This window comes from Actinia tenebrosa, unplaced genomic scaffold (assembly GCF_029948245.1).
Source record: "Actinia tenebrosa isolate PJP-AT-01 unplaced genomic scaffold, QUT_ActTen_1.0 PGA_scaffold0__85_contigs__length_37466705, whole genome shotgun sequence".
Taxonomy (NCBI): domain Eukaryota; kingdom Metazoa; phylum Cnidaria; class Anthozoa; order Actiniaria; family Actiniidae; genus Actinia; species Actinia tenebrosa.
Window position 1 is genome coordinate 36,028,198 of NW_028292569.1, and position 12,751 is coordinate 36,040,948.

Consider the following 12,751-nt stretch of genomic DNA (forward strand, 5'->3'; position numbering starts at 1 on the left):
CCTCACCATCATCATGATGGGCATCAATCAACATCATCATCATTATTCCACCATCATCATAATAAGTATGACCTTGTCATCCCCATCCTCTCCCATCCTCATGATGGGCATCAATCATCTCTATCATCATAATCAATCATTATTTTATCATCATTATCATCATCATCATCATCCATCATCATCTTAATCAGTATCACCTTGACATCCCCATCCTCTCCATCATCATGATGGGCATCAGCCATCTCTATCATCATAATCAATCACTGCTTTATCATCATCATCATCATCATCATCATTATAGTTAATCTTTAACCTTTCATCGAATATTAGTCATTAGCAAACTTCAGATTGAAATAAAAGTTTACATCTTTTCAATTACTACACATGTGCTAGAGCCTGACACCATCCTGCCACAGTCAACAAAATTTTGTCCTTGTCTCTATTTATACAAATGAGATTTTTGCAAAAAGTCATCATCAAAAGTACAAGGAAAAGGAAAAGTCCAAACTTGTACTCTTGTACTCATAGTCGTTCTTCGATCTGAAGCTCACTATCATTATATTGCCATTTCATTTTCCTCTTTCCTCTCTTTTTCCACTATCACTATCATTTTCATTTTCCTCTGTCATAATCAACATCAGGATATATTACCTTGTAAATCAACCCCTTCATCAACATCCTGTTCAGATGGTATGACAGCTTCCTCTCCACCTTCCTTTGTCTTGTCAGTTTTTTCTTCCACTGCTTGATGTATACGAGGATCTGTTTCCGTTGTCGATTCTTCATTTTTGGAGTTAGAATCAGTAGCTTCCTCGTCAGTGTGCTTGTCCACTTGTGTTAAAGTACCTGCTTCTGAAGCACTGTCTTCAATTGGTGAACTGTCAGGGTTATTGCTGTTGGACTCACTTTCTTCTCTTGTCTTATGTTCATCAGATACAACTGACCCTGGTGGGGTGAGGGTAGTTTTTGTCCTGTCACTGTCGTCTGTTGTTGATATGCTACTACTTTCATTCTCTTTCATCATTTCCTCCTCTTCTTCTTCAATTGCCTGAATGAAACAGAAATTAAAACAAATTAATGAAAAGGAAAAACTGAAACAAAGTTTTATACAAAGACAACAAAGAAAATACTTCAAAATCCCAAAGATCTAAGATCTAAGAAGAAACTTATATCTGAGAAATTTCCCTGTAAATTAAAACTGCTGTTAAAATATTTTTTAAAATAATCAATAATTCTTCCGATTTTAGTAAGTTGTATGTTACCCTTCATTAATATTAAAATGTGAAATATAATCATAAAAAAACAGATTTGCAAAGAATTTTAAACATTATGTTCTACAGTTTTTAAAACTTAAAAATGCATATTTCCCTATTGATATGGCTTTTAGTAAAGTTGTCTAACATTGTGGTTGAACACATAATTAGAAGATCTGTTATCATAAAAGTGTTATTACCTAGTCTAAGTTTTCTTAGGAAGGTCATCACAAAAAGTAATTTTTTTTCTGAAGAGTGGGAAATATATACAATACTTGCAGCACATACGATTAAAATAACAAAATAGCGTAACTACACTTACAGCCTGCTGCTCCATCCGTTGAAATATCACACTAATCATTTGACTCAAGGTGGCTTTTGCTGTGGTCTGATTGATGAGGTTACGACTTGCCAAGTAGATGTTATAACATGTGCGCACAGCCTGTAGTAAGGTACCTTCATGTACTTCACATGTATTGGAAGTCACTGCCGTTAACAGGGCCTATAATAATGAGTGATGTATAATAGTTATAACATGGATAAATTGGAATCTCATTTAAAGGATATCCGCCTTGATAGACTAGCACAATGATAAATGCATGAACAATGAAAGTATTTTATACAGTCTCCCCACATGTGAGTGGATATCATGCTATATCTGTTATATCATATTATATCATATTTTATTATATAGATATTGATAAAAATACCATGTTTTCCCTAGTGTCGAAAACTTTATATCTTTGTGAAGATATTGCTGTTGAATCGGCTTGCTATTTTAATAAAGAATTTTTGAGCTTTTGTTTTATTTAAGTTTCATCGATATCTATATAATAAACAGAACATTACATAGCCGCTTGGAGATACGAATTTTATCTTCTCATGTTCAATTAAGATATCTCACTCGTTCGCAGCGCTCACTAGTGAGATCAATTAAACACTCGAATATAAAATTTGTATCTCCGTGCGCCCATGTAATATCCTCTATATATCATATCTATTATATCTATCATATCATATTAAAACTATGTAAGAAATTGCACAAATTAGGACAAATCAGTAAGGTCTAATAAGTTCAGAAAACCATGGACCTTCACATTTTTGCACTAATTTGTACAATTTTGTTAAGTAAATGTTATCGCAGATATATGGTAAGCATTCATGCAGTACTCTACTTACTTTAATAATTTGCAACTGAACGCTGTCATCTGTTTGGACACCCACAAAACAGCTGCAGATTGTCTCTATGATACGGTCAATTAATCGCTTGCTAGGTTCTGTGCTATCTGGTATGTCGCCAGCCAAGTGACCATAGGCTATCAATTTCTAAATCACACACAATTGAAATCTTTTAGAAATGAGAAAAGATAGTAAAACTTATAAATAATATATACCACATTGCTTGATGCAACAATTTCAGCAGATTTTAATAGAAGCATGGATTTTAGCTGCATTTATAATGATAATAATCAATATTAATAATTATTATTTATTTATACAAAAGCAATGATATTTTACTGCATGGCTGCAGATGTGGGTGGGAATGTGAACTTTTTAAATTTAGAATTAGTATCAATTTACCTACGATTTTAAAAATCCAAACTAGTATGCACTACAACAAGTTTATGTTACAAGTTTTTTAGATACTAAATTATCCAATATATATAGATATAACATAAAACCGGACTGCCATTTAAAGATTTTTTTAAATTTTTTCAAAAAGTTTGGTTTGACTCATGTTAGAGAATGAGTGATACTTTACACCAGTAGAAATATAAGTATAGTCAAACTATAATCACAACTACTCTACGTATGTTTTCGTATGACTGTGAAAAGCTCAGTGCTCCAACACCATTGTGATACGGTAAGGCATACACCAGACCAATCACATTTCTAGAGAATTTACTCTCTATCCAATAAAATACCCAAAATACAGCATAAATACAGTGCGGACATGGTCACACCAAGCCACCACACTGCCAGACCAATCACATTGCATTTGAAAAAAATCAGCCAATTAAAATTCTAGAAGATATCACAGTCACAGCACAGCCCGCTTACTACACTGAGCTTTTCACAGTCATGCAAAAACTGCTCAATAACCACAATCACCACAAAAACCACTACTTTTCATACCTGTAAACAGTCAAGTGCTGTAGTAACAATACGTGGAGACTTTGATTGACAAGCAAGTTCAAACGGCAGGAAATATTTGTCAGCATAGATGAAGGGTAATGTTCCTTTAGGTGGAGGAAGTACTGATGAAGGGCTTCCATCGCTTTGAAAGTAAAAAAAAGTAAATAACTAAAGAGCAAAATCCATTATTTTAGCAAATTACTTATTGATGTTTAAAATATATACTTTGAAATTACCATCCACTTACTTTTCATCAGTTGCTGCTATTCCATGTGTTTCATGGAGCTCTTCTGCAAAGGAAAGATTAAGATAAGTCCGTTATTATTTTTCATGGCCCCCCAGTAATAGGAACAACTTGTTGGGCATAGGTTTATTATCTAGGCATAACAAGTGGTTTCTATATGCACAGAAATGTATAGGACTGATTTAGGTTGTGTTCGTGTTCCTTAACGATAATTTGTGTACAAATAAAAAACACATTTGAGTAACAATTAAGTTAAAACTGGAGTATTCACTTGATTAAAGCCTAAAAAATAATACACAAATGAAAAAAAAAAAGAAAGATGAGACAGTGATAATTATGGAATGACATTTAAAAAATAAACTCAAAATGGAAACCAAAGTTTATATTCCCAATTATATAGAGTTGTTAATTTACATGTTACTGTATACGTAATGAGGAAGTGTTACATCTGCTAAACATATTTTTGCTAATTCTCAAATGTAATGTTAAGTATAATTCTTAGTTTAACGACTTAAAAGATCTCTCCTTCTTTATCTAGATTGCCTAACTATGTTTTTCAATTTGGGAATCTCTGATTAGAAAAGCTTATCAAGATATAATTGCTATATGAAAGATTCGATCTCTTCACTTCAAGCTCCAAATTAACTTCGACTTACTTACGACCTTAACTTAGCACTTAAGTCTCTATTTTAGAGAAAGCCTTGCATAAAGGAGAAAAATTCTCCTTTAAAAATTATCTATGATAACTAGAAAGTACACCTGCAACACCCCGAAGGTTTTTTCTGAGTGCAACTGAAATTATTCTTGAAACTACTGTATATTTATAACTTTTAATTCGATCAATCAAACATGACATTCCTGTTCGATTATTCGATGCTTTGGATTCCCTGTATTCTACCACACCAATAAATCTACAACAGATTTAGGCATCTCAAAGATCAGCTAGCCAAGCAGCTAATATTGGGCGGATTACTTACTTAGAGCAACTTCACAAGCTTTCCTGAGCTGCGAGTGGTAAGACTTCTTGGCCTCCTTGTCATGAAGAATCTTCTCCAGGGCTCGGGTGAGAAACATGTTTTTGGTGCTTTCATACATGCTGAAATATCAGTTAGTACTGCACGGGGCCGGTAAGTTGAGATGATTGTGCTGAGTCGGTTATAAAGCTATTATTTTGATGGGTTTATTAACACAAAAGTCGTGTACAACTTCCAAGCCGCCATCTTGGTCCTGACTCAGTAATCACGTGATCAAGCCAACGATGACGCGCTTGGCATTTTACCACAGGGAACCCACATTTTATATCTCAAATACTTCTCATTTTCATACGTGTACCATTTGAAGCATTGGTTTCCTTCGTGTGCTTTTTTTTTTTTTTTTTACATATTTCAGTTTAACAAACATCAGCAAACATATATCTTTACAAGAAGATATAACTAGCTAAAAACTAGTGTGAGCTGCGTCGGCGTTTCTAATGAAACAGTAATGATGAAAAGGTAAATTATACACCGTGAAAAGATGAAAAAACTTACTGACGTTTCGGACGCTAGTCCTTCGTCCTCCGATGAAGGACTAGCGTCCGAAACGTCAGTAAGTTTTTTCATCTTTTCACGGTGTATAATTTACCTTTTCATCATATATATTTACATAAGATTACAGTCTTATTCTCACAATATTTTTTGAGTGACGTGGAAATAAATGATAAATTTCAGTATCAATATCCGGTTCCCAGTCTGACTTTTAATATTTTTTTCTTCTTTCCCACAAACTTGTGTTTGTGGGGATGTGGGACGATTCTCTGAGCGCCCATTTGGGGAGGGTATCAAATTCTTTTAGCTCATTTTTGAGGAGGGTGATACATTTTTAAACTTCAGGTCCATTGAAGTTCACTGTAGAGTTGAGTAATTGGAATTGTGCGTCATTTACTTTACCGTTAGTATTTGCGAATATTATGACGCTGAAATGAGGCTAACTTTGAGTAAATAATTCTGTTTTGTAGGAATTCGAAAATGGTAGTCGGGTGAGGGAGAGTCATGAGAGTCATGTCACGAGTAGTATTCTAAACACTTACTAAGGGATTTTCTCCATCCAATGCCCTAATAGTACCGGCTACTGATATTATTCAAACGCTAGAACCTTCTAATACAATTTGAGTAGTGAAATATTGTTTTATTCAAAAACATCGCATTGTTTCCTTCCTGCCTTATATACAACATGGTTGTGAAACAGGTGTACTGAATGAGAGCAGCGGCCCCCAAAAGTGGTGAAGGATGGAATTGAGTAAGAGTCTCAAGAAGAGAAGAAAGTTAGTTCTTGTTAGAAGAAATTAACTTTTCAAGCTTGTCATAAATACTTTGAAGTTGACCAAGATACGGTCTAGTTCTCTGTACTATTTTATTAGACAAATCGCTGTGTATCTGTTGGCCCGTCCTCTTTTGTCCAGAGCGTGGGAAATGGTTTCGAGACGACTGTGGACCATTTCTGTGTGAAGCAGAATGCTTGGTAGATGATGGGTTATTTTCTACATTACAGTTCTTATTAAGACTAGAACTTTTAGGACAACGGACTTTGATGTTGGATTTTTTGTAGGTGTTTATTGTGTTCCCCTTCAAGTCGTCCTGTTTGACGTCAGTAATCTTGTGTACTACGCCATTACCATGATCCTTCTCTTCTTTATTTTCCTTATAGACCCTCGGTCTTTTCATGGGGTGTATCTTTCTTCCCATAGAGTTAGGATCTAATGGATTAATATAGTTGATCTTCTCTTTGACTGGGAATTGAAATGAGGAGTGTTTCATGAGTGCAACCACTGGGTTTCTGGTGATGCCGCATGTATTGCCCTTCCACGCTATCTTAATGTAGCCGTCCATCCCCCAGGAACTTGACCAGGAATTCTTTACCAACCAGTAGGGAATACCATTCTCTTGTCCGTAGCCAACGACAAGAGCTGAATGTTGAGACACTCGGCTATCTGGGAGATGACAGAAAATAAGCCTCTTATTTGATGTCGACTTTATGTATTTATGGAAATAAATGGCTTGATGTAGTATAAATTGCTGTTAACATTAGTATTATCATCACTCCATCACAGCCACTAACACCACCATTATCATCAATTTTATCACCATCATTACCACCAATGATATCACCATCATTATCACCAATGATATCACCATCATTATCGCTTCATCTTAAAGATTATAAATTCCTTTTATCTTCATCTTAATGCTATATTTTTTAATTGCTCATAGGCTATTATTAACGTCATCATCACCATGCACTACCATCGCCACTAACAATATCTCATCAAAATCATTATCAACATCATCATCACCATCATTGAGAACATTATCAACATTATCAACATTCATCAATATTCTTATTAATACCATTATCTGATTTCCACCAATATAATATCACCATCTTCATCATCATTATTGAAGAAATAGAAAACGCGCGCGCGTGCTGTGTGCTGTCATGAAGCACGCAGGGATTGGCAGAACACGAGAGAAGTGTTAGGAGAAGCACGACGCGCTACAAATTACAGTAATAGATAGGAATGACGCAACGGAAAGTGCGCGCGCGTGCATTATGCTCTCATAAAGCACGCGCTCAAAGCCAATCAGATCGCGACATATAACAGTTATTTTATAACTTCGCCATAATGATACATGGTCAACACCACCATCATTGATAGACCAGTTTTCGTATGGCCGTGAAAACGTTAGTACTGAATGCGTGCCTTGCTGCAACCGTTAAATTTTGATTGGTCTGGGGCATTGCTGTGACATTGGCATGACGTGTCCGCGTCGTGTTCATGCCGTGTTTCGGGCATTTGATTGGATGGAGAGTAAATTCTCCCTTGCCGTGTTACGTCCGTGTTCGTGCCGTGAGCTATTCACAGTAAGAAAAATGCTTTTAACGCTGACCTGTCATATGTACAGACCCTTAAACTTACCACAGGCCGGATCATCATAGATTCCCCAGCTATAGAACTTGAGTGACATTGGACTTTCGTTCATTGACACCGCAGCAGGACCGTACTTGGCCACGGAGATCTTCAGTGCAGTGTTGTTATGTTTAGGAACGAAAGCAAATGCATCTAATGTGGCTCCTAGCTTAGTGTCATCGAAATGACAAGTGCCTTCCTGTAGAAAATAAAGATACCGAATGAATGAAACCAAAGGTTCATTCTATCCCTTGAAAGTCTTCTTTCAGTTCATGGTCGGTCAGGTCAGTGTAATACTTAGTTTGCCGTCGCACGGTTGGCTCATTTTTGTTTCCATTGGCTTTTTGTTTGAGTTGATTGTTGAGCTGGGCTCCATCCCCTGTCAAACTCATGCTTATTTATGGTCTTAAAATAACGAAAAATATCTGCAAATCAGGCCTTTGATTAGCGCCTCTTTTAGATATGTTTAATCGAGAACCACAAGTTGCAATAGTTACGTGGCATTATGTCTAAAAAGGTTAATTTTCATTCTATATGTCCATTATTTTGTTACACTGTCTTTAGTCGTACTTGAGTAAATGTGCTGGTTGTTGTCTTTGCGTCTAATAATAAATGGGAAAAGTAGTTCTACAGAGAAGAGCTTCGTTTGCTGGATTCCAATTGGCGGAATTTAGAACTAGTTTTGCTTGTCACATAATTGACCTATAATCCACTGTTTTCCCATTTCAGACCACCTGTTATTCCCTGGAGTATCATTTCTTTCTCTGACGGCCGCACATCAGAAGACACACGAATATGGATACAACTGAAACAAATAATTTTGCCTTCGAGAGAAAGTCACGCGATCTGAAATGGGAAAATTTTATGCCCGGATGGATTAGGTCCATTAGTGGTTAATGTATGCAGGAAAAGTCTGTTGAGTGTCGGACAAACCTGTGCAAGGTAAGGACCATAGCTATCAGCTGTAGCGATTCCATGCAAATAAATCCAACTCAAAGCCTTGTTGTAGTAACCACCTCTGCAGCCATGGTTACCTGACCCCCAAGAACAGTCGATCACTTGTTGGGCTGACAATTCCACAAGTCTTCCAGTCTGAGTGGATTAATAAAAATACTATCGTTAGTAAGAAATCGGAAGCTATGTTGCAATAGACAGTTTTCTCAAGGTTGCGTGCGCAATCAAATTTAAGGAACTTGACGGGCCACGATACCAGAACACGAGATTTATGATATATATTATCATGCATTGTTATGATCTTTTTTTGTTAAGAAATCATAAAATTAAGAAATATAAAAATATAAAAATAAATATAAAAATGGCTTCTCAATTTTACCGAATTTGCGTTTTTCAATTTTGTGGCTCGTCAAGTTGGATGCGCACGCAACCTTGAGAAAACGGTCTATTGAGGTCGTCTCATGACGGGTAACTATAGGCAGAGGAAAAGAATGCAAGCTATAGTCTATTGAATTCCAACGTAAATCTATTGGCGGGTTACCTTCATGAAGTATGCCCCTTCTAGTGCACCAACCGCAGCCAAGGCGTAACATGATCCACATATTCCCTGGCCTCGTACAGGCGCCACTGCACCTGAAGCATCGGGAGAATGAACACTGATTAGTGGCACGCAATCATTGACGTGGGGGAAGATTGGCCATTTTTGTCAAATACTGACAACTATGATGTAAAACGTATATTAGTCTTACCATAATCTCTCCAGTCCAGCTTGTCAGGGACATCAATTCGCTTCAATATTTGAGTCATGTTGCTGTAGGTCTCGTGATGGGGCTGTAAGTGGACTGATCCCTTGTGATGTGTGCTGGTTTCTTGTTTCAAGTCTTTAAATCAAAATGACATAAAAACAATATAGCCTGCGTAGCGGCGTTTTGAGGAGGGGTGGGGTGGGGGGAGTTGCCCTCCTCTTCTTCCTCTCCTCCCCCTCTCCAAAGCGCTGCTACGCATCGCTATGAAAATATTGATTTAATTTCTGTATAAGGCATCAAATTTATGATGATGATGTTTGATAATGATAACAAACTTTCTTAATAAATGAATTTGCCATCGGCCTCAAAAATATCTTGAATATACGAGGCTAACATGAAAAAAACCCCGACTTTTTCTGAATGGAATTTGTGGCATTTCTTTTGTTTAATTTCCGATGTTTGCCTCGCATTTAGGATAATTTTGATAATAGTCCATGAATTTCTTCGTGAATGAACACACATTACTAGATATAACGTTACCTTCATGATGGTCGTACTCGTCGTCCATCAAATCCACCATGTGATTTGGAGCCAATTTGTAAGTAAGATTCTTTCTGTTTATCGATCGAATGTACCTGATCATGAATACGAATGATAAGACAAGAGCATAAAAACAAACAAACATCAGGGACGGTGGAGACAGGGGAGTGTGTTACCTCTTAATCTATGGTTGTATGTACTTATTTCATAATTAGCATAAGGAGCCTCGATTTCGTGTATTGGATACCAGTCTCACACACACACCCTATCGATACGAATGAGGAATTTTGTATTTGCAGAGGCCTACCTCATGTTGTGTCTGAAGATATGCTTTCTCTTCACATGCTCTTTATCAGAATCGTAGGATTTATTGTGTCGTGTCTTGTAATCGATGTACATCTTGTCTATGGAATTCTCGGAGATGGCTCCGTACGACAGAAACTCTTGCATCGGGTTGCCCAGCAGATGGGAATCCAAGGAGTGAGCCAGCTTCTTGCACCATGAATCTGTGTTACAAAGATATCAAAATAATTTCTTTTTTCAATTTCCACGACAAATATATATTTTTATATATATCTTTCATTCTAATATAGTGAGTTGGTGTGCATCGTCAGTCTGCGGCTTTGAGTTATTTTTTGTTGGAAAACAATTATCACAAAAAAGAGACAAAAACATTTAAAGTATACGTTAGAATTTTATCTTCCGCATTTTGACAGACAACTCATTGATTGCCTTTGACATTCACATTGCAGCCATAATTCACATGCGTTGCGCGCGAGCTAAATAAACAAAGGATAGTGCAAGAATGCCGACTTTACAAAAGGCGGCGCCAAAACGTCTCACCTTTCGGTAATTCAAACTTTTTCAAGTCAGGCTTCCACTCCTCAAATGATATATATTCCAACACATAGTAGTCGTAATAAGATGCCAATAGATTATCATATCCTTTCATCTCGTATTGCACGGGTCTCGGAGGGTCTGTTCTCGTCACCCAAAGGGTATGGGTGTTGAGTAAGCCATATGATAAGTAACGGTATTCCCATTTTGCTGTGGCTGTACCTCGGTAAACTTCGTATCTGGAAAACTGGAAAAAAAACCCCAAAATTCATAAATTAATTGCTGATCAATGTAACCCCCCCCCCCCCCCCCATTCGTGGAGGCCACGCCCTTCATTATTTTATTTCAGAATAATCGCAAACTAACTATTGGAAATAACTATCGGGCAATCTTTTTTTGAGTATCATTTCTTTGTTTAACGGTTGTGCATGAGAAAACACTAATATGAATATAACTACAACAAATATTATGCCAAAGCTAAAAAGAAAAGGGGTCTGTTGAAACCCAGCAGATATCTTTTTGTCAAAGTTTGAGCTCTGTAAGCGGCACGGCTAAGGGGTCATTGATTTGCCCAATCCTCTGGCGTTCAACTGTCTGCCATCTTCAATACAAGTGCAGGCTTTCCCTTACCTTAAGCGTGGTCATATTAGGAACGATTGGTTGCACCACAATCGGTACTCGTTTAGATCCAGCTAAATTCCAGCAGCCGATGTAGTTGCCCTTCTTGTCATCGTACATGGGAACCACTTTAAATGCCTCTCCGTGTTTACCAAGATCAGCTAGTTGAAAGGTTTTATCGGTACCTATGATAAAACAGTGTAGTTTTCCTATTCCGATTACAGTGTTTACAAAGACGTTGGTACGCATGGGATTGTGGGACTAAGCTTCTGGACGAGATCAAGAAGCTGCGTAACCACCCAGTATCAAATGTCCATTTTCTAGTTATCAACCACCTACAGAATCAATCATTTTGACTTCAATTTTTTTTGTAACGAAGATACGGTCCGATATAAACATGAAGGGAGCTAGTAAAAAAATATTTGCGCGAGACGGTTTGAGCATATATTTCCGATTCATTTGGTCCAATTTTCCGCCTGGCTAATTTACAAGTACACGGCACTAGAAAATGCGTCATAAACAGAGTAGTTCGTTACCATAATAGTAGTCTATCCTGCTGCGGTTGTGCTTCCTAGACAACCAAACCTCAAACGGTTCTTCAATTTGACTGTGAGGCAAATGTAGTTTCCCTGTCGCGTGGTAATTTTGCGGGAAACGGAATGGTTCGGGTGGAGTCTCGTTTAGATTTCTACTGAAGATCCTTAAAACAAGAGAAGAGTCGTGTATTTTGTAGATGCCCAAAATTAAACCCATGGATAACACAACGGTCAAACAAACCGCAAGTCGTAGAAACCCCATCCCAGCTCCTGTGGAAAGAAGCGGAATGACACACCGTTACTGTGTTTAGTACGAAATCCTTGGTTTTCCGTAACTGGTGAGATTGAAGGGAATAACATCACATATCGGTTTTGTCGGTGATTATTTCATCAGTCATCAACACTTCGCGCACCTGACGACTTGCAGTTAAATTTTTAAGAGACATTTTATTTGTTTCACAAATTAATCTAAGAACTATATTTAATACAGGAGAAAATAAATCGCTTTTATTCCAAGACTTTGGATCGGTTTTGTAAAAAGTTCTAGATTGCTGTCCATAGGGATTGTAATCTTGTATTAGAATCTTGGTCTTGTCAAATTGCGACAGGTACTATGGGCAGGTGGCAAGGGCGGGGTTTACCACTTATATATATAGATCTTCACTGAAGGCGCTATCACTATTTAGCATTTCGTGTTTTGCATCGAAACAATGGAATTTAGGACTTAGTTGATATTTTAAACAAGTCCAAACGCACGGGCTCGTTTTTGCATTAGAATTTAAGACCTCGCCCTAGAATTTAAACCTTTATACGAAACTTATATCGTAAAGCAGCTACACATAGATGAACTGGAGATTCTACATTTGTGCTCGAAGTTCTAAGATAATCTGGGGCGGTATGGTGGAGTGAGTACGGATAATGGACGCCCTCTCACGCAGTCT

At 37.2% G+C, this 12,751-nt stretch overlaps 2 protein-coding genes across 2 annotated transcripts in view; both read right to left on the bottom strand.

Moving 5' to 3' along the window:
* The window catches only part of LOC116287893 (brefeldin A-inhibited guanine nucleotide-exchange protein 1), a 32,185-nt gene extending 27,331 nt beyond the window's left edge, over positions 1 to 4,854 (bottom strand). The window contains exons 1-6 of the mRNA XM_089025596.1: positions 4,611 to 4,854; positions 3,637 to 3,679; positions 3,390 to 3,531; positions 2,433 to 2,579; positions 1,576 to 1,755; positions 652 to 1,048 (exon numbers count right to left, since the gene is read on the bottom strand). Coding sequence (XP_088881722.1) covers positions 652 to 1,048; positions 1,576 to 1,755; positions 2,433 to 2,579; positions 3,390 to 3,531; positions 3,637 to 3,679; positions 4,611 to 4,728 — 1,027 coding nt within the window. The 5' untranslated portion in view covers positions 4,729 to 4,854. The remainder of the gene's footprint in view (positions 1 to 651; positions 1,049 to 1,575; positions 1,756 to 2,432; positions 2,580 to 3,389; positions 3,532 to 3,636; positions 3,680 to 4,610) is intronic.
* A 924-nt stretch (positions 4,855 to 5,778) lies between these two features.
* On the bottom strand, positions 5,779 to 12,246 carry LOC116287890 (counting factor associated protein D). Its single transcript, XM_031694597.2, has 10 exons — positions 11,811 to 12,246; positions 11,287 to 11,459; positions 10,663 to 10,903; positions 10,127 to 10,325; positions 9,820 to 9,914; positions 9,283 to 9,414; positions 9,075 to 9,166; positions 8,513 to 8,671; positions 7,589 to 7,778; positions 5,779 to 6,601 (listed from the first exon to the last, which is right to left on the bottom strand). The coding sequence occupies exons 1-10, from the start codon at positions 12,070 to 12,072 to the stop codon at positions 5,937 to 5,939; spliced, it is 2,208 nt and encodes a 735-aa protein (XP_031550457.2). The 5' UTR covers positions 12,073 to 12,246; the 3' UTR covers positions 5,779 to 5,936.
* Between the last annotated feature and the right edge of the window lie 505 nt (positions 12,247 to 12,751).

What these genes read in the sequence shown, in the direction of transcription:
- LOC116287890 (XM_031694597.2), bottom strand. Translation starts at nt 12,072, where the DNA reads ATGGGGTTTCTACGACTTGCGGTTTGTTTGACCGTTGTGTTATCCATG. An exon ending in CAGGATAGACTACTATTATG is followed by an intron (nt 11,460 to 11,810) that starts GTAACGAACTAC and finishes GTTTTATCATAG; the next exon opens with GTACCGATAAAACCTTTCAA. An exon ending in CGAGTACGACCATCATGAAG is followed by an intron (nt 9,415 to 9,819) that starts GTAACGTTATAT and finishes TTTGATTTAAAG; the next exon opens with ACTTGAAACAAGAAACCAGC.